Here is a 19,306-nt window from a genome sequence, read left to right as displayed (position 1 = left end):
ATGGAGCTGCACTTTTCTGTAAGGTTTGCAAGTGAACTCTCTCTCCACTCCTTGCACACCTCTGTGCTTCCTGGTTACACTCCAGGTCCCTATTTTGCTGTGTATCACACAAGCAAAAGCAAGAAGCTTTGGGAATCTCAGATTCTGGTCCTGAGACCTAGAGATGGAAAAAACAGAATCATACATTTTATAAGGCTGCCCCCACCTGAAATGAATACGATGAGCATTGTCCCCCAAGTGCAGATGGGGAAACTTAGGCACAGAAGTTAAGGGCTTTAATTTTCCTAGGTTCTGAACATTCAAAAGATCAGGTGCTTTGCGCCTCAAAAAATCAGACTCCACTAGCTCCAGGTCAGAGGAAATTGGTTCTGTGAATTAGAACTGGGTTCTTATCCCAGTTCTCGCACCAGATCCTGATTATTGGATCATCACCGCCCTGCAGGGAAGGTGCATGCTAAATCCCAGGTATTCATGTCTGAGGATCCATTTGAAGGATGGCCACTATTTTTGTTCTCTAGAATACAGCATCTAGGAGCTGAGATACATCTGATCAGAGATTTGATGGACCCTACCAATGAAGGAGGGATGTATGACTTCCTGTTAACAGCACTGGAGGTAAGAAAGAGGTTTGTAACAATGAAGTTAGATTGCAGCAGGCAAGGTTTGCTTAAATAGTAAGAAACTATTAAGTAAATGGCCCTGTCGACCAAAATTGTGGGAGTAGCTTTACTGTGGATAGCGGACTGGCAGCTATCTTATCAGATTAAGGTGGTTCCTGCCCACATGCCTGGGGCTTAATTGGGTCCCCGTCCCCCCTCAAAACTGGGGTCTGAAAGAACTTCCTCATGCACTGGCAGGAATCCTGTGGGGGAGGTCTGCTCCTGGAGCATTGACAGATCAGCCTTCAGGGTTCGTTGGATAGATCATAGGAGTAGTTGGCTATTATTGCAGCAGGAGGAGCGTTGGTGGACCATCATCTGTATGTTAATTTGGTATGTAGATGTTGGTAGTTAAACAATTTTCCCTCTTTGCTCTGTTGACCAGCTCCAGAGTGAACATGTTTAATGGGCTTCTTTGTAGCTTCCAGTTCTAGTCTTTTTGCTTTACAGAGATGTTCTGGCCTCAATGTACACTCATAAGACCATAATTTTGTCCAAAAGATCTCTATCAAATGAACACACACACACTTCCCCTTACTGATTCTGCTCTTTCTTCTCCAGTCGTGTTATGAGCACATTCAAAAGGGTATGAGGCTGCATCAAAGGGAGAACTGGCATGTGTCTCGTGATCCTTGACCTTCACAATCCAGAGGACATCTTGTTCATGCGCTCGGATGACCGCACACTGTTAGGAGGTGAAAAGGGAATTGAGTCACTGCTGTTCTAGTTCACTTTCCAGTGGGACGAATGTTTGTTCTAGACCCAGGCTCTTTTCAAGTACAAACCTGCTAGCGTCTAGACTTGCGGTGATGCTTGCAATCTACAAGGAGCAAGATCCTTCAACCTCTAACATCTTTTGCCCTTGATGAAACTTGGCCCTGCACTGCTCTGCCTGACGTGAATAACACAAAATCTAGTTTATATTATACCATCCATAAAATTACAGTCCAACTATAATCCACACCATTGGATATTGACCTTAAATCTTCAGTTTCAGCTAGTGTTCTGTGCAAACCCCTGGCCTTCCATTTTTCAGAAGAAACCATTTTGTGGCCTTTGCCAAAAACTTCTCACCCTACAGATTAATCCTGGTTTTCTGCATTTTACATGTCTGCCTCTGCTCCATGACCTCATTTTACTTCCTCCTGTTTTGTGGTTTGCATTTGTTTTGCCAGGCCAAAATATCCAGGGTTATTAAAAAAAAAAAAAAAAAAAAAAACCCTTAAAACCAAAATGTAACTGATCTGCTTTGCCTGCGTGGTCCTGTCTGATGGAATCAGCTGCACAGAGATAGGCGATCCTTTTCTCTTCACCCCCAGTATCCTCTTCCCAGAGAAGTGAAGATATGTGTTGTATAGTGGAGTGAAGGATCTTGCCCCATTGTCCTTGCTAGACAAGCCAAATCCCCTCTGCGCCATCACTGTCGCATTTTAAAGCTGCTATTGTCTAACTTGATTTTTATAGTCCAACTGTAAATGATCAATATTTTTATACCCTGCTGAGTCCTTTAATCTCAGGGACGTTACTCTGTAAGCTTCCATACCTTGTTGCAGATAGGGGCCACTCAGTTCACCTGGCGTACGTGGCACAAGGGGAACGAGAACTGCCCTGCAGTGAAAGACCTCTGAAATGCTGCAAGGCAATTTAAAAAACAAGTGTGGTCCTGCAGAAAAGCCGTGATCTACTTAAAATGATGTCTTTGGGTGCTGACATGTTACCCTACTGACTCAATGGGGTGTAAATAGGACAGAATCTGATCCCATTATTTCAGTGGTGATTTTTTTTATTAAAAAGGCAAACTGAATCTAAATGTTGCACTCAAATTGAAATACACTAAATATGAATTTAGGATGCATAGGAGAACAAAAGCTATATATTTTAGAATAATTAAACGGTGGGTTTTAACTTGATTTTTTTTTTAAGATGTGGGATGGTCTGATTGTAACTACATAAAACTATAGACTGCACCTAATTATCACAAGTATGTTTTAAAGAGTACACTGGATTTAATTGTTAATATATTGATTTGGGGCTGTGTTTTTTACAGTAACTTTGTATTTAAATAAACCTGTTACCTTTTTGAAAGGAAAGCCTCCCAAAATTATTTAAAGGATTTCTCGGCCCTTCTGTGTTCTGTTTCAATACGGCTGCTGTTTTTGTTTGTTTTTTTTCTGATCAGAATCAAATTATCTATTTTGGAAAACCAATCAATCCTCTGCCTTCATTCTCATGTTGGAGCAAAAGTATGGAGGGACTCTGTTTGCAGATTAAAGGTTTCTAGAGGGCAGCTTTAAAAGAGTCTTCCTTGCAGCCATCATCACCACCTCTCCATAATTAATAGATAAGGAGAAAATTGATCCAACTCAGTACCAGTGTAATCAATATAAGGCAGTAGAAAGGCTAATTTGATCCCTCCCAAGATGTCAATACTTTATGCAACATGGTAAGTATTAGCCACATGTTTAAAGCTGGAGAAACATGGGTACAAAAGAGATTGTCACCGGTCACAGTGAGCCAGTGACAATTGGAGCCAGTTCCCCTGGGTCCTGTGCTCTAACCACCAGACTGCCTTGCCTTCATTTTCCTCTGTATCCCTCCAGGAAGATACAAATAGAGGTGAATTTGAGTGGTCGCCGTTTAGCTCACACTAGAGAAATGGGGCATATTCATAAGAAAAATCCCCCTACTCATTATATTGCGTGGGCACCACATTCACAACAAATGGGGACAGAGTTTCCCTGTCATCTAATAATAGACCCTGAGCGCCGCTGGCTATGTCAGTCTGCTGTGAACAGGACTAGCGCAGGTTGGAAACCACAACTTCCAACCTGCAGGAAATTCTGACATTTAAAATCTTCACACTGAATTGGAACAAGGTCAGGTTCCAGCAGAAGAAAAATGCTGAAAATATTTAGATAGGGGACCATTAAATCATTGACAATGCTGAAATATCACTTATTGGCTGTCAAAACATTCTGACCTTACCGAAATGATTCACTTTGATTCTTTCACGTCAAATTTTGTTGAAAGTGACAAGTTCCAGTAGCCATTTGAATGAAATTGGATTTTCTGATGAAGGGTTCAGTTGAGATTTTCAGCCCTCTCTAACTGACCATTTGAAGTACTGGGTTCTCCTTTTACATGCTAGAAGGAGTGCACAAGTTTGCAAGGAGTGTGAACAGCAACACTGTGCATCTCTACCCTAAAGATACGGTACCATTGACAACATGGGAGGAAACAGTGTAGTATTTAATAACTCAAATAACATAAGTACACTTCAGATTGACTTTGTAAATATTGTAGAGGAGGTATTTACACTCCGCATCAAGAGTATCAGGTGCAACATAGGTCAGCGCCAATGGAAGGAAGCTTCTTGAGGTATATGTACGTTGGCCATTGTGTGCACAGAATATTCTCACAAAAGATGAGCTTGCATCTTAAGTGCTCCAGCATGCATCAACTTAAAAACCTGGCAGTTGGTGTGTAACTGACACTGTCAAACTAAAGTTATCAACCTGTAGCTACTGGCTTAACAAATCTTACTCCTGCAAAGCTACTGTGACTTCAGACATGGAGTTGCTTCAGCTGTGTTTCACCCATCATGCTGTCAATTGCAGAATCTCTCTGCTGGATGGGAGACTGTGATCCTAAGAACACCTCAATACCACCAGGTTCGCTATGCTGTAATAGCAACTCCCTAACAGGCCTGACAAACTCACCACACCTAGACACTGCTTTCATGGTAGTTAGCCATAAAGAATGTCATGAGAAGTTTCCAATAAAAGCCAGCATCACACTTGTCATTAATGCGATTGTGAAATATATGTACAAATACCATGCATGAGATACTGCAACTATGTTCCTAAAAGTTTGAATCAAGGCAGGATTGACAGGTTTCTGGCAGCAAAGGACATATATTGCCATGTGAACTGTGGCAAACAGGTGAACTAAGCATTGTGAGCCCAAACAATAGAAGCCTTGTTTGCATATAAAAGTCAACAGGAAGCGGTGAAGTCAGCACATCAGGAAATAAACCATAGGGTGCCATCTTGACTATGGGAACAAACTGGCATTGGGGAACATAAGGGGAAAGACACACACACCTCTTTATCCTGCACATCAGAAAGTGCAATTATATTTCTGGGTTAAAGACATTGCAAGAAGGCAAGAAGCAACTGCGTTTCAGCAGATGGTTAGTGTGTTTAGTCTCTAGAAAGCATGTGTTGATTTAGTTTAGTAACCTTTCTGTTTCCATTATCCTTACCGTCAACTCAGCACCTTTGATAAATGTGTTTGCACTGTAAACAGCTCAGTACTGGTGTGTTTATACAGCTGATCCTCAGTTCAATCAAACAAGTTAGTGTACAGGCTGGCTCCTTGGGTGCAGCAAATCTGGTATTTCTGTGAGCAGCTGGTGACAGGGCATGCTTCAGGGGGACTGGGCTGAACCTATTAAGCTGCAAAGCAAACTGAGGGCTGGCATAAGCCTTGACATTGTTTGCATGCCTCACGAACTGGTGGTGTCACACCACTAACACCCAATAAAGCACCAACAGAGCTTCCTTTGAGGCTAACAAGATGACTCACGAGCCTGGCCATGCCGAGAAAACATCACAGTAGCCGAGCAGAAATCTCAGTGAATTTGTGGTTTTGGTGGTTAGAACAACCCTGTGTGCTTAGCTGACAAGTCCTATTGTGAACAGTCTTCCCTGGAATGCTTAATCCCCACAAGCATGGTAAAGAAACTCCACATTGTAAACACACACCTAAGCCATAGCAAATGAATCTAGCTGGGTTTCGTCATGTTGCTTATTGCATACTACTGTGAGTGCGGTATAAGAACTTCTACAGAACAGAACAACGTAGCCAAAGGTAAAGACGGTAGGAGCAAGGATCAGTACTCATGATGAAGCATTACTTTCCAAGGTACTTGACAACTGTATGCCTTGGAGCATGGAGGTAGTGGATGCTCAGCTCCCACTGCACTCACTGGGAGCTGGAAATGCTGGGTAGCTATGGTAGTAATTGGTATGTTGCAGGATTGGGTGCCTAATGGACCAAAATTGGCTCTCAGGCTAGTGTAAATCAGGCATGACTTCTCTGAAGCCAATGGAATTCCACCACTGTAACAGAGATCCCATTCAGGCCCACTGAACCCTCAGCCCACAGAAGGAGGGATGGAAGGCAGAAACAGTTGCCCTTGGCTGTCTGACAAAGGAAACCTTGTTCAGTGCCAGCCGTGAATTGTTCTAGTTTCACAGTTGCTCAAAAGTGGCAACTTTCCAGTCCAAAGAGAGGCTCCCAGAGCCCCTTCTTGAGCCTGTGCAATTTCCAGTCATTGTTCATAGCCAAGAAAGAAAAGTCAGATCCTTCCCCAGGTTTCAGAGCTCTGCATGGAAGATAGTATAGTTTCCCGGTGCCAGTCCAGAACATCTATTACTAAATAGCACAGGCAAGACATGTTTAACATACTAATTCAGAAGAGTAGTAGTTTAACCTTTGTAAGAATGAGATCTGCCCTGACATTTTTAAATATTTTAATGTGCAATATTAAAAACAGCAACTTTAAGTAGTCACCCATACTGGTCACCTCATAGGTCAACGACTGATTAAGTTCCAGCTCCGTGCTTGAAAACCTTCAACTAGAATCTTAATGGAAGCACTACTGGCTAGAATTAAACTTTTCACACCCCTGTTGAGAATGAGACTTACTGCAACCCCCTAACAGCAATGGGAGTGTTTTTTATAGTTTAACTAAAAATGCTTGTGAGGCCACTTCCCTTACAATCATTTTCAAGGTGTATTAATTACCCTTAAGTTCATAGGTTGTGCTACGTAACCACACAGCACTGCTCTTAGCCCTGGTCTACAGTGAGGGGGGTGGGGGGGGTTCAACCTAAGATACGCAACTTCAGCTACGCGAATAGCGTACCTGAAGTTGGAGTATCTTAGGTCGACTTACCTGGCCGTGAGGCTGGCGGCAAGTCGACCGCTGCCGCTCCCCCGTCAACTCTGCTTCCGCCTCTCGCAAGCTGGAGTTCCGGAGTCGAGGGGCAGTGCATTCGGGGAATCGATTTATCGTGTCTAGATGAGACGTGATAAATTGACCCCCGATAGATCGATCGCTACCCGCTGATCCGGCGAGTAGTGAAGACCTGCCCTTAGAGTGTTAATACACTTCCTTTCATTAACACATAGTCAGTCTACATACGGACTTCTATGTTTTTGCCTTTCTAAAACTCTTCTTGTTCAGTCTCTAGGTGATCTCAGTACAGAGAGGTGAACTTGTTGAAATATAGATGCTTTGGTGTGCAGAATTGAGAGGATACATCTCAAAAGTTCATCCTTTTGGTTTTAGACAACTCCAATGGCTGAATTTCCTACATGGCTGATTTTCAGGACCATAACTTCTTCCTGCTATGGTCAGTTTAGCTGCTTGCATTCTACTACATGGCATGAATCTAATCTCTGACTCTGCTGGAGACTTCTTCCCTTTTTACCGTGGTTTCAATATAAATGGGAAATTTAATGTCGTGTAGTCAGTTTCCTAACATGCTTTTTCTCTTGATTCTGTATCCACGTCCTCCCTATCTACATTAAGGCTCATTGTGCTTAAACTCTAACGGGGGGAAAATATGAAGACTTCTCATGAGTTGTCTACATGCAGCTAGGTTGCAAGAGGTGCAAATACTTGAATAAATATAGAACTATAACAGTGCTGTGTCTATTGCTGCTTTCAAGTGGTGCAGGAATGCCTCTGGAGGTGGGGTCAGTGATTTAGGGTTCAGTTTCTTGAAATCCTCATTAGCATTTAAGGATGTTAACACTTGCACAGTCCTTTTTAAATCAAACACCGCATGGAGCATGCCCAGAGCAGAGGTGGCAACTCTGTGAGGGTTCTTTGCTGAAGCTTCTTCATCTAGAACATGGTTTAAGACAGAAATCCTGTTCTCTGCAATTACCTTAAGGAAGTTGTAGAACTCCTTATAGTTTATGCCTGTGCAAGATTTCATGATTACCTAAGGGAGAAAAACAAACACATTAAACCTTGACTCCATATTAACTACACTAGTAAGATAGCTAAAGGCAGCTGCCTTATCAAGACACTAAATAGTTAAACTCTTTTCAGTGTGTGACTCCTGTTTGTGATTTTCTGATGCCTAATTACAGTAAAATACATTAATTGACAGGAAATCTCACTGGTCCCAACAAAACACTTCCCAGTATCCCCAGAGTTTCCAGTAAACTTTTATCTGACCAGTTCTACTGGCTGGAGTTTCCCCAGCTCAATAAGACAGGAGTTTACTATTTCCACTAGAGAGAGATCTCATGCAGGGAAATACTATACGCAGCATCTCCTATGAAACAAAGCAAACCTAGCAGTAATTGAAAGGTGTAAAAATTGAATTAATGAGTGCAGATTAACAAACCAAACTTTCTTCAGTCACATTCTACACCTGCCTGAAGCAGCAAATAAGTACAAGCAGTAGCATATACACTGAGTGTTGCATCAATGAGATAGTGAGAGACTTAAGGGATAATCTATCATCTAACAAACTGGACAGTTTGTTTCCCAGCTTGGAACAAAGCATGACCTCTCAATACAGATCAGTTTGGTGTTCAGTATCGTTGAAATGCACTATGTATAGGGGCTACAATAGTCTAAGAAAAGTAGGGCTCACATCACTGAACTGACTGGGTGTCATACCTGGCACTGTAGGTGCCAGTCCTCCATAGTGTCTCTCCATTCGCTGATTTCCCGTTGGACGGCTGCTAATTCATCCTGCAGGAAGCTCCACATGATAGCCACGTTGCAGCCATTCACCCAGTTGTGGTTGATGGAAATGGTATCCTCCTGGAAGAAACCACAGAGTCTAATTGGTTATTAATGTGAGGGCCTGTGGGGTGAGGTCTCTGACCTCATTACTGATTTCCACAAAGTTGGTGCCAACAAGAGTTAATCTCTCATCCTCAATGAATGGAAAGGCCTCTCTGGGCCTCAACTATCTTCAATGTCTACCTCTTTTTAACTCCCTTGCTAATCAAACCCTGCTTCCTAAGCTTCCCCCATCCTCAGTCCTTCTCACTGCCATTTGGCAATTGTGCCCACATCTACAGCCAGTACTGTGCCGTACTGTGACCCACACTTTTAATGTAGAGGCTTTAATTAGCTGTAGTGTTGATATTGAAGGACACACTGTATGTGACAGTGTGAGTCGGATGTCTGAGATCCCCCATGTCATCCACTCCTTTCCCATCCAATGCAGGAAATAGATGAGAATTATCTATTTTGCTTAGTGTTCTAAATGATCAAGTGGTAAGAAGCATCTTTTGCTATGTATAAAAATGGGACAGGGTTACTCCCTGCTGTTACTTCAATATAGTTACCGCAGAGACTGATCATTTGGGACATTTTATGTTTGCACTGAGCAAGATAAAACAAACAAACAGTGCCTATAGCACAGAGGTGATTGAACTAACTCTAACCCCAAAGGCATCTGCCTATAGATTTTGATGTGCACCCAAGCCTCCAGCTATGAAATGCATTTAAAACCAAACATCGCACAGATACACTGTTACTTTCCCCCACTATCAAAAAAAAAACCCAAAACCCCTCCCAATTTATGTCAGGATCCCATTCAAAACTATCCTCCAGGGCCTCTCTCCTGCAAGTGGATCCTCAAGGGCACAAGGGATCTGAGTGAATGACTGGGGTCTTGGTTTCTTAAAGCCCTATCTAAGCTTGTTCTTATGAACTTTGATCCCGATCCTCAAAGATATTTAAGCTCCTAACTTCCATTGAAATCAATACCTGTGAGGATCCAGGCCTTTGTCTCTCTCTGCTGCCACCAAACATTTAGCCTGGCTTTCCCTCATCACGCCTTATATTTTGCAGGTTTTGCCTCAGCAAAAGCTATAATTTCTAAAGATGGGCCAAAACCAGAATCACATTTTCAGGAGAACTGCTGAAGTTTTGGTGATGTGGATTAAACAGAAGAGGGATCTAAAATACCCCATATGCCTTGAGTTTGCAAAATCCAAAGGCCAAGATTTTGCAAAACCCAAACTAGGCCTCCTGGGTCCAACTTCGGAGTTTCTTCCCAGCAGCAACCAGGCTGAGAAATCCAACCCGTGACAGGACAGTATGGGAACTCAGTGATAAAGCGTAAACTGGTTTCTTTCTTCCTTTAGAATTAGCTAAAGACTCAGAAGAATTTTACTGCTTACTCAAAACCTTTTGATTTGCTAATGAATCACAGAAATGTGTTAGTCATCTGACCACTGCTAATTCTTTTGGTGAAAACTGAAACAAAAATGGCATTTAAACACTTTGGCCATTGCTGCATTTTCTGTGGTCTTTCCCTCCTCATTCAGTAATGGGCCCACCCCGTCCTTGGTCTTCCTCTTGCTTCTAGTGTGTAAGTATATTGATGATCTTGTGGCTACATCTAGAAATTGGTCTGTTTAAGTTAGAATCCCTTGCTGTTAGTGTTACACAAGTCACTTTTCCGCAGACTGGCTGTTTCGGGTATAAGGCTAACCCTGTAACACTTGGGGTCATACACTGCTGTTCTGAGCGTGTATTTCCCATGGAATGCAATTGTCACTTCCAAAGAGGTGGCTTTGGCTAGTTAGGGCAACTCTTCAGATGGTTTTCAGGAAGTTAACGGATATAAACCTAAGTTGTCAATTGTCTTACCAGGTTGTACACCTGATGGTACCAGCCACTAGGGATGAAGACTACCTCCCCTGCTTCCTGGATGATTTCAACAGGGGGGCAGCTTTGGGCATAGCGTGGGTAAATGCTGCTGTCCTGAAGACCAGGCGCGGTGACATCGAAGGGCAAGTTACCATGGCGATCTCTAAGGTACTCCTCCTGCCTGGGGGGATAGAGCAGCCATTTTTTTTTCCCGCAGATATTGGCAGACCAGCTGTAGGAGCGGAAGACGTCAGCGTGAAAAGGAGTCCTGTGGGTCAAGTCAAAAGTTTAAGCACGTGTGATGCAAAAGGCAAATACAATGCAAACAAGCACAAATCAAGTAAAGTTAAGACTATGGGCATATTCTGGCTTTGGATATTTCCACATAAATCAATCTGAGCTGTGCAGGCATAGCTGAAGCGGGAATGTGGCCCTGTCAGACTATTTTCAATTGTCATGTGTTAAGGAGCAAGAAGGCACCCTATTAATAAACTGGGGGCAGGGGGGTCAGCAACACCCTCTCGCTCCACTTTTTGGTGTTGAAATATTAGGTTTCAATTTGAACCTCACACTTCAAAGGCAGCAGATTCTGCAGTTTGGGCTGAAGCTAAGACTGAAAGGGCTGGTTTATCGCCAACGAATGGCAACACTTTAGACTCAAGCCCAGACCCACAAATGTATTTAGACTTCCACTGATTTCCATGGAAGTTAGGAGCCTAAAAAACTTTGTGGTTCTGGGTCATAGTGATTTCCAGCTGAGAAGTGCTCACTTAACTAGTCAGCACCCTCGTGAGGCTGCAGCTGGCACTGCAGGTTTGAAGAATTCCTTCAGTTAACCTATCCAATTATACTCTTAGCCCAGCAGAAGCAGCTGTCCTATCTCGGGGCCTCTCCTTCTGCCCCTCCACCCCCACGAACATGATACAGTTCTGTGATGACCTAGAATCTTATTTTCGACGTCTCCGACTAAAGGAATATTTCCAACACACCTCTGAACAACATACTAATCCACAGAGACCTCCCTACCAACACTACAAAAAGAAGGATTCTAGGTGGACTCCTCCTGAAGGTTGAGACAGCAGACTGGACTTCTACATAAAGTGATTCCGCCGACGTGCACGGGCTGAAATTGTGGAAAAGCAGCATCACTTGCCCCACAACCTCAGCTGTGCAGAACACAATGCCATCCACAGCCTCAGAAACAACTCTGACATCATAATCAAAAAGGCTGACACAGGAGGTGCTGTCGTCATCATGAATAGGTCAGAATATGAACAAGAGGCTGCTCGGCAGCTCTCCAACACCACTTTCTACAAGCCATTACCCTCAGATCTCACTGAGAGTTACCAAAAGAAACTACAGCATTTGCTCAAGAAACTCCCTGAAAAAGCACAAGATCAAATCCGCACAGACACACCCCTGGAACCTCGACCTGAGATATTCTATCTACCACCCAAGATCCATAAACCTGGAAATTCTGGGCGCCCCATCATCTCAGGCATTGGCACCCTGACAGCAGGATTGTCTGGCTATGTAGACTCCCTTCTCAGGCCCTACACTACCAGCTACCTTCGAGACACCACTGACTTACTGAGGAAACTACAATCCACCGGTGATCTTCCTGATAACACCATCCTGGCCACTATGGATGTAGAAGCCCTCTACGCCAACATTCCACACAAAGATGGACTACGAGCCATCAAGAACACTATCCCCGATAATGTCACAGCCAACCTGGTGGCTGAACTTTGTGACTTTGTCCTTACCCATAACTATTTTACATTTGGGGACAATGTATACCTTCAAATCAGCGGCACTGCTGTGGGTACCCGCATGGCCCCACAGTATGCCAACATTTTTACGACTGACTTAGAACAACGCTTCCTCAGCTCTCGTCCCCTAACGCCCCTACTCTACTAGCGCTACATTGATGACATCTTCATCATCTGGACCCATGGAAAAGAAGCCCTTGAGGAATTCCACCATGATTTCAACAATTTCCATCCCACCATCAACCTCAGCCTGGTCCAGTCCACACAAGAGATCCACTTCCTGGACACTACAGTGCTAATAAACAATGGTCACATAAACATCACCCTACACCAGAAACCTACTGACCGCTATTCCTACCTACATGCCTCCAGCTTTCACCCTGACCACACCACACGATCCATTGTCTACAGCCAAGCTCTGCAATACAACCGCATTTGCTCCAACCCCTCAGACAGAGACAAACACCTACAAGATCTCTATCAAGCATTCTTACAACTACAATACCCACCTGCGGAAGTGAAGAAACAGATTGATAGAGCCAGAAGAGTTCCCAGAAGTCACCTACTACAGGACAGGCCTAACAAAGAAAATAACAGAACGCCACTAGCCGTCACCTTCAGCCCCCAACTAAAACCCCTCCAACACATTATTAAGGATCTACAACCTATCCTGAAGGATGACCCAACACTCTCACAAATCTTGGGAGACAGGCCAGTCCTTGCCTACAGACAGCCCCCCAACCTGAAGCAAATACTCACCAGCAACCACACACCACACAACAGAACCACTAACCCAGGAACCTATCGTTGCAACAAAGCCCGTTGCCAACTGTGCCCACATATCTATTCAGCGGACATCACCACAGGGCCTTATAACATCAGCCACACTATCAGAGGCTCGTTCACCTGCACATCCACCAATGTGATATGTGCCAGCAATGCCCCTCTGCCATGGACATTGGTCAAACTGGACAGTCTCTACGTAAAAGAATAAATGGACACAAATCAGATGTCAAGAATTACAACATTCATAAACCAGTCGGAGAACACTTCAATCTCTCTGATCACACGATTACAGACATGAAAGTTGTGATATTACAACAGAAAAACTTCAAAAGCAGACTCCAGCGAGAAACTGTTGAATTGGAATTCATTTGCAAATTGGATACAATTAACTTAGGCTTGAATAGAGACTGGGAGTGGCTAAGTCATTATGCAAGGTAACCTATTTCCCCTTGTTTTTTCCTACAACCCCCCCGCCCTTCCCCCCAAGACGTTCTTGTTAAACCCTGGATTTGTGCTGGAAATGGCCCACCTTGATTATCATACACATTGTAAGGAGAGTGATCACTTTAGATAAGCTATTACCAACAGGAGAGTGGGGTGGGGGGAGAGAAAACCTTTTGTAGTGGTAAACACCCATTTTTTTCATGGTTTGTGTGTATAAAAAGATCTTCTGTACTTTCCACAGTACGCATCCGATGAAGTGAGCTGTAGCTCACGAAAGCTTATGCTCAAATAAATTGGTTAGTCTCTAAGGTGCCACAAGTCCTCCTTTTCCTTCAGTACCGTACTCTAAATCGGGGGTTCTCAAACTGTCAGCCTCCACCCCAAACCCCGCTTCACCTTCAGCATTTATAATAGTGTTAAATATGAAAAAATGTGTTTTTAATTTATAAGGGCAGGGTCACGCTCAGAGACTTGCTACGCGAAAGGGGTCACTAATACAAAAGTTTGAGAACCACTGCTCTAAATAAAGGAGCTCCAGGGATGCTTATATACTATGCTGTCATTGAACAACTGAGTTCAATGATTATTAATTATTTGTATTACTGTAGTGCCTAGAACCCCCAGTCATGGAACAGCACCCCCTTGTGCTAGGTGCTATACAAAGAGTTAGAATCTAAGTGATACCCCCAAGTTCTCTCTCCTGTTTTCATCTCCCTGGATACACTGAGCCAGAGAACCTAATGCGAGTGACTAGTTCTAACCTCCGTGTATCCCTTACTAGCCTTGGTTGCAACCTTTAGGTCAGATTCTGCAGCCCACACGCAGGCAAATTTCCCCAGATTCTTCCTATTAAGGTTGCAGGATGGGGACCTGTATTGGACAGGCTGCTCCCCTTTCCCAGCTCACTCCGTGGGTTTTATGGCTAGAGTCATTGCAAGAGATGTTGGGCAGAACAGTGCCATCAAGCAATGTTATCTCACCACATTTACTGTACACTTAGCCAATACATGCAGCCTTAGTGTTCCTTCTCTCTCTCACAAACCCTGTTGAGATCTATACCTGTCGGTCACATGTTGTCCCTATTTAGACTGCATGTTCCTTGGGGGAAAAGAGCTGCCTTATGTTATACTTGTGTGGCACCCGGCACAATAGGGACCTGGTCCTGATTGACAGCTCGGAGTACTACTGCAATGCTAATAATTGTTTAAAACGGTGCATCGACATTTAAAAAAAATCAAAGTTACTTTACCACGAACCCTTAGGTCCCATGTAGACAAATCGATAATCATCCAGGCCTATGGCATCCCAGTATTCATTCAGCCAGTCAGAAGTGAAATAGATGGGGGTTGTATAAACATCTTGCTCTGGGAAAGCCCTTAAAAAGACAAAGTATTGCAAAAAAGGGTTTCAGGGAAAAGAAACATTCATTCATCATCTCAGTTTCCCAAAGCTCAGAAGCAGATACTGGTCAGGTGACGAGCAGTGTCTCATTGAGACCATTACTGCCTTGCTATGTCATCTGCTACAAGCAACATAACCCTCCTAGAGCTAGATTCACAAGGCTTTGCAACACACCTGACTTTTAGGCAGCCTGCTGCCAGGTGGAATTCACAACCCTGCATCAGGTTCCCAGGAGCCCTATACAACGCCTGGGAAGAGTCAGGCATACAAACAAGGGGATTCTCAAAGTCAGCATGCTGAGCAGGGAGCCACATTAGCTAGTCTGTCAAGGTTCCTTCCCCACTCTGAACTCTAGGGTATAGATGTGGGGACCTGCATGAAAACCCCCTAAGCTTATTTTTACCAGCTTAGGTTAAAACTTCCCCAAGGTACAAACTATTTTTCCTTTTGACCCCGGACTTTATTGCTGCCGCCACCAAGCGTCTAACAAATATATAACAGGGAGAGAGCCCACTTGGAAAAGTCTTTCCCCCCAAAATCCCCCCAAGCCCTACACCCCCTTTCCTGGGGAAGGCTTGATAAAAATCCTCACCAATTTGTACAGGTGAACACAGACCCAAACCCTTGGATCTTAAGAACAATGAAAAAGCAATCAGGTTCTTAAAAGAAGAATTTTAATAGAAGTAAAAGGATCACCTCTGTAAAATCAGGATGGTAAATACCTTACAGGGTAATCAGATTCAAAACATAGAGAATCCCTCTCGGCAAAACCTTAAGTTACAAAAAGACAAAAAACCAGGAATATACATTCCATTCAGCACAGCTTATTTTATCAGCCATTTAAACAAAACAGAATCTAACGCATATCTAACTAGATTGCTTATTGACCCTTTACAGGAGTTCTGACCTGCATTCCTGCTCTGGTCCCGGCAAAAGCAACACACGGAGAGAGAGAACCCTTTGTCCCCGCCCCCCAGAGCTTTGAAAGTATCTTGTCTCCTCATTGGTCATTGTGGTCAGGTGCCAGCGAGGTTATCTTTAGCTTCTTAACCCTTTACAAGCGAAAGGGTTTTTCCTCTGGCCAGGAGGGATTTAAAGGTGGTTACCCTTCCCTTTATATTTATGACATAGCCAGTAGGAAATGCTGAGTAGGGTGGGACCTCGGGAACCCTAGGTGCCTATGGACTACAGGGTTAGGTGACAGCTCAGCAGTGATTTTGTGAATGCCAACAGCATCTACATTTTGGACATAGGAATCTATATGGGCAGTTATGCTTAAGTCCCCCTTGTGAATCTAGCCCTGGGCGCTGCAAATGGGGGCAACTGTGTTTTCCTACCTCACAGGAGAGTTGTGAGATTTAATTAAATTCCTCTTAGTATTAACACGTCTGTTCCAGTAAGACATCTGCACGACTAGTCAGTTGTCCCACTTGGTTAACAGATTCAAAAAAGCCAAAGCTGGATCGTAAGCTTTCAATGGTGTTTGGCAGTGGTTCTCCCAGTGTGGTCTGTGGCCGATGTTATGATGCCGCCCCATTTCCAGCTGCTTCTACAGGCATCCAGGCACTCCATGGCAAAGTAATATCCAGATGTCTGTATAAACAGACATATGCAAAGAGGGCCCTGCCTAGATGCCTCTGTGAGAAGTCACAGCCACGCAAATGAAGAATCAGAACTCACTCGTAGCAAACTCAAATCAGCAGCAGAGCTGCCAGCCACGAGCAGCAGCCATTCAAGGAAGACGGGACACAAGAGCAGAGGGAGAGGAGTACTAGACGACTAGGCAGGACAAGAAGGGGAGGATGCATCCAGGCAGCATGAACAGGGACAGAGAAGGAGCAGGGAAACTTGTGCATGGGGAGACAGGAACAGAGCAGATGGAAGGGGAAGATTAAATGAAGAGCAAAAAGTCCTCATGATTTACTTTGATTTAAAAAAAGGAAAGAGTGCTTATTGCATTAAACACAATTAAAAATGATAAGGTTTTTACCTTACTAGCCAAAGGCCAAAGCAAGAGCCAACACTATGCAAATGTTTAAGAACTCTTTGGTGTGTGGCATGTTTAAATCAGTACAGTGTAAGAAAAGTATTTCAGTGGATAGCTGCCTTCAGTCAAACCATCAGCTAACAAAAGATCAGTGTCATGGTTTAGCAGCAGTTCACCGCTGTATCACGGCATGCTGAGGATTCCAAAGTGCTCTCTTACCTGTACAAGTGCCAGTCTTTGAGGTAGAGGCACCCCCGGGGTGAATGGTAGTTTTTTTTAATGTATTCTTTCCAATAACTTATGTACTCCTTGAGAGGGATCTGTTCCTTTGGATTAGAATTGTATTCCTTGACATCGCAGTTGGCAACAGGTACTACAGCCTTCCCTGAAATATAAACGTTTTGAGCCAGTTGGGGAGCAGAATAACTGGCACCAAAACTGTAATCCTTCCATATTTATATTACGTTAGCATCTAGTATATGGGCCCCAGTGTGCTAGGTGCTGTACAAACATTTATGAAGACATGGTCTTCTCACTTTCCGGATACCTCCACGAAACCTTAGATCAGCGTTATTCATAGCATGATTTATGGACGTGTCAACGGAATGAGGCATGCAGCAATGGTACCACTGCAAACGGAATCACAGCAAAGTGCGTTGGGAACGGGACACGGGCTGCAGCCAAAACTCCGAATCTCTCACAGCATAAAGAGAGACTTAGATTTCCAGAATAGCCAAAGCCTGTTCCTCCCCCATCCACCCAATATAGATCCTACAAACACTTGAGCATGCGCCTGGGATTATTCACATGTATGAAGTTAAGGAGCGTAAATTTGCATGATAAGGCCCTAAATGAGTTCAAATTTATTTTTAGACTAAATTAAAGCTTGGAGTAGGGCAAAGGGGAAAAAATACAAACGAGGGTAGAAAATTGTGAATAAGGAAGTGTTATTTACCCCTTCACATGACACAAGAACTAGGGGTCATCCAATGAAATTAATAGGCAGCAAGTTTAAAACAAACATAAGGGAGTACTTCTTTACATAACACAGCCAACCTGTGGAACTCATTCCCAGGTGATGCTGTGAAAGCCAACAGTATAACTGGACTCAAAAACAAATTAGATAAATTCATGGAGTATAGGTCCATCACTGGCTGTTAGCCAAGATAGTCAGTGATGCAGCCCCATACTCTGGATGTCCCTAAACCTCTGACTTCCAGAAGCAAGGACTGGATGACAGGGGATGGACCACTCGATAACGGTCTTGTTCTGTTCATTCTCTCTGAAGCATCTGGCACTGGCCATTCTCAGAAGATGGGATACTGGGCTAAATGGACCATTTTTATATATTCTTATAAATTAATGTATTAACTGAGAGACTGATCCTTTTAGGCTCAGAGGATATTTGTCATTGGCCAGAGGCCGTTATTAAAAACTCTTTGACTTTTATCATTCATATTAAATTACATATTAAAAGCTTAATCACTTACCAAAATGCTGCAGTAGATAATCAAAGTTAGGCTTCCCATCCCGAGTCACCCAATTCCTCCTGCTGCCCCAGCCCTCAGTGAATTTAGCTGAGAAAACACATGGGTGGTTGGGAATCAGATAGTCCCTGAAAAAATCGGAGTAACTGAACGATTCTACTTTTTCAATATAGTCAACATGTCCCTGGGGCAAGCAGACTGCACCATGAGATGCGCTGCTGTAATCATGAAAGAACACAGTGGAACAGGCAAACGCTGCTCTGTCCATTCAGACTATATAACTTTCCTGGTACTTAGTTGAGAAGGTGCTGATCAGAAAATATTTAGTTAGGCTAAAATAAACAGCTGCACAGTACATTAATCTGAGTGGATCTTTCAAATCTATGAAAATTAACTCACAAGTAAAAAAATGTCCAGTTCCAAAATATAGATAAAATCTTGCAGGAAAAGCCTTGTTCTTCCCATTTGTGTTTCACCATAAAGGGCTAGAAATATCCTTCAATGCTCTTCAATGTTTATGGCCACCTTGATCGAATGGCTACATTACAAACAAACCACAGTAACCAAAGCCTATATTCCCTGTAGATCTTTCATGTCAATGGTAGATAGTCTAGTTACACGTTCATATTAAATTATTCCCATGCTTTTGCTTGGCATTCTCAATGGGTCGCAGAAGAGAACGGCCACTTGCCCGTTTCTAGAAATAAACAGCAGACATGTTCATTTCAGTGGGGTTCTCGCCCCAAATCTGTGAATACAAAGAGAAGCTTCTTGTGCAAGCAAAAAAATAAAATGCGTCCAATTCTAAGATTATCAGACTGTAAAGAAGACACTATGCAGAGCAGTTTTATAAGGTTAGATAGACCCTGCAGGAATCCAGCTGGGCTCCTGCATTTATTCGATACTCCCTGCACCGTTCTGCCTGCTGCGGACACACAGATAGCTCCCAATCATTAAAAAATAATGAGGGAGTTGAGAGGTAACAGGGCACGATAGCAGCGATGCCTGGGGGAAATGAGGCAGATGATGGGGCAGAGAAGGGACCTCCCCATATCCCTAAACTCCCATTA

General features: G+C 43.5%; 2 protein-coding genes across 8 annotated transcripts in view; one reads left to right on the top strand and one right to left on the bottom strand.

Moving 5' to 3' along the window:
* ALS2CL (ALS2 C-terminal like) overlaps positions 1-1,383 on the top strand; it is a 36,890-nt gene extending 35,507 nt beyond the window's left edge. The window contains exons 24-25 of the mRNA XM_077808470.1: positions 519-615; positions 1,221-1,383. Of these exons, the coding sequence (XP_077664596.1) occupies positions 519-615; positions 1,221-1,295 (172 nt within the window). The 3' untranslated portion in view covers positions 1,296-1,383. The remainder of the gene's footprint in view (positions 1-518; positions 616-1,220) is intronic.
* Positions 1-19,306, bottom strand: part of JMJD4 (jumonji domain containing 4) — a 28,817-nt gene that overhangs the window by 8,459 nt on the left and 1,052 nt on the right. For 3 of the 7 annotated variants that reach the window (XM_077808472.1, XM_077808473.1, XM_077808474.1), the window contains exons 2-7: positions 18,240-18,933; positions 16,969-17,134; positions 14,611-14,736; positions 10,360-10,627; positions 8,368-8,514; positions 6,182-7,678 (exon numbers count right to left, since the gene is read on the bottom strand). In XM_077808472.1, the coding sequence (XP_077664598.1) occupies positions 7,367-7,678; positions 8,368-8,514; positions 10,360-10,627; positions 14,611-14,736; positions 16,969-17,134; positions 18,240-18,504 (1,284 nt within the window). In that variant the 5' untranslated portion in view covers positions 18,505-18,933 and the 3' untranslated portion in view covers positions 6,182-7,366. Of the gene's footprint in view, positions 1-6,181; positions 7,679-8,367; positions 8,515-10,359; positions 10,628-14,610; positions 14,737-16,968; positions 17,135-18,239; positions 18,985-19,306 lie in introns of those variants that run through there. The other 4 variants (XR_013344979.1, XR_013344981.1, XM_077808475.1 and 1 more) reach the window with 3 other exon arrangements.

The sequence above is a fragment of the Eretmochelys imbricata genome, chromosome 2 (genome assembly GCF_965152235.1).
Source record: "Eretmochelys imbricata isolate rEreImb1 chromosome 2, rEreImb1.hap1, whole genome shotgun sequence".
NCBI classification, from domain to species: domain Eukaryota; kingdom Metazoa; phylum Chordata; order Testudines; family Cheloniidae; genus Eretmochelys; species Eretmochelys imbricata.
The sequence above is the reverse complement of the archived record's forward strand: the minus strand, read 5'-3'. Positions and strand labels throughout refer to the sequence as shown.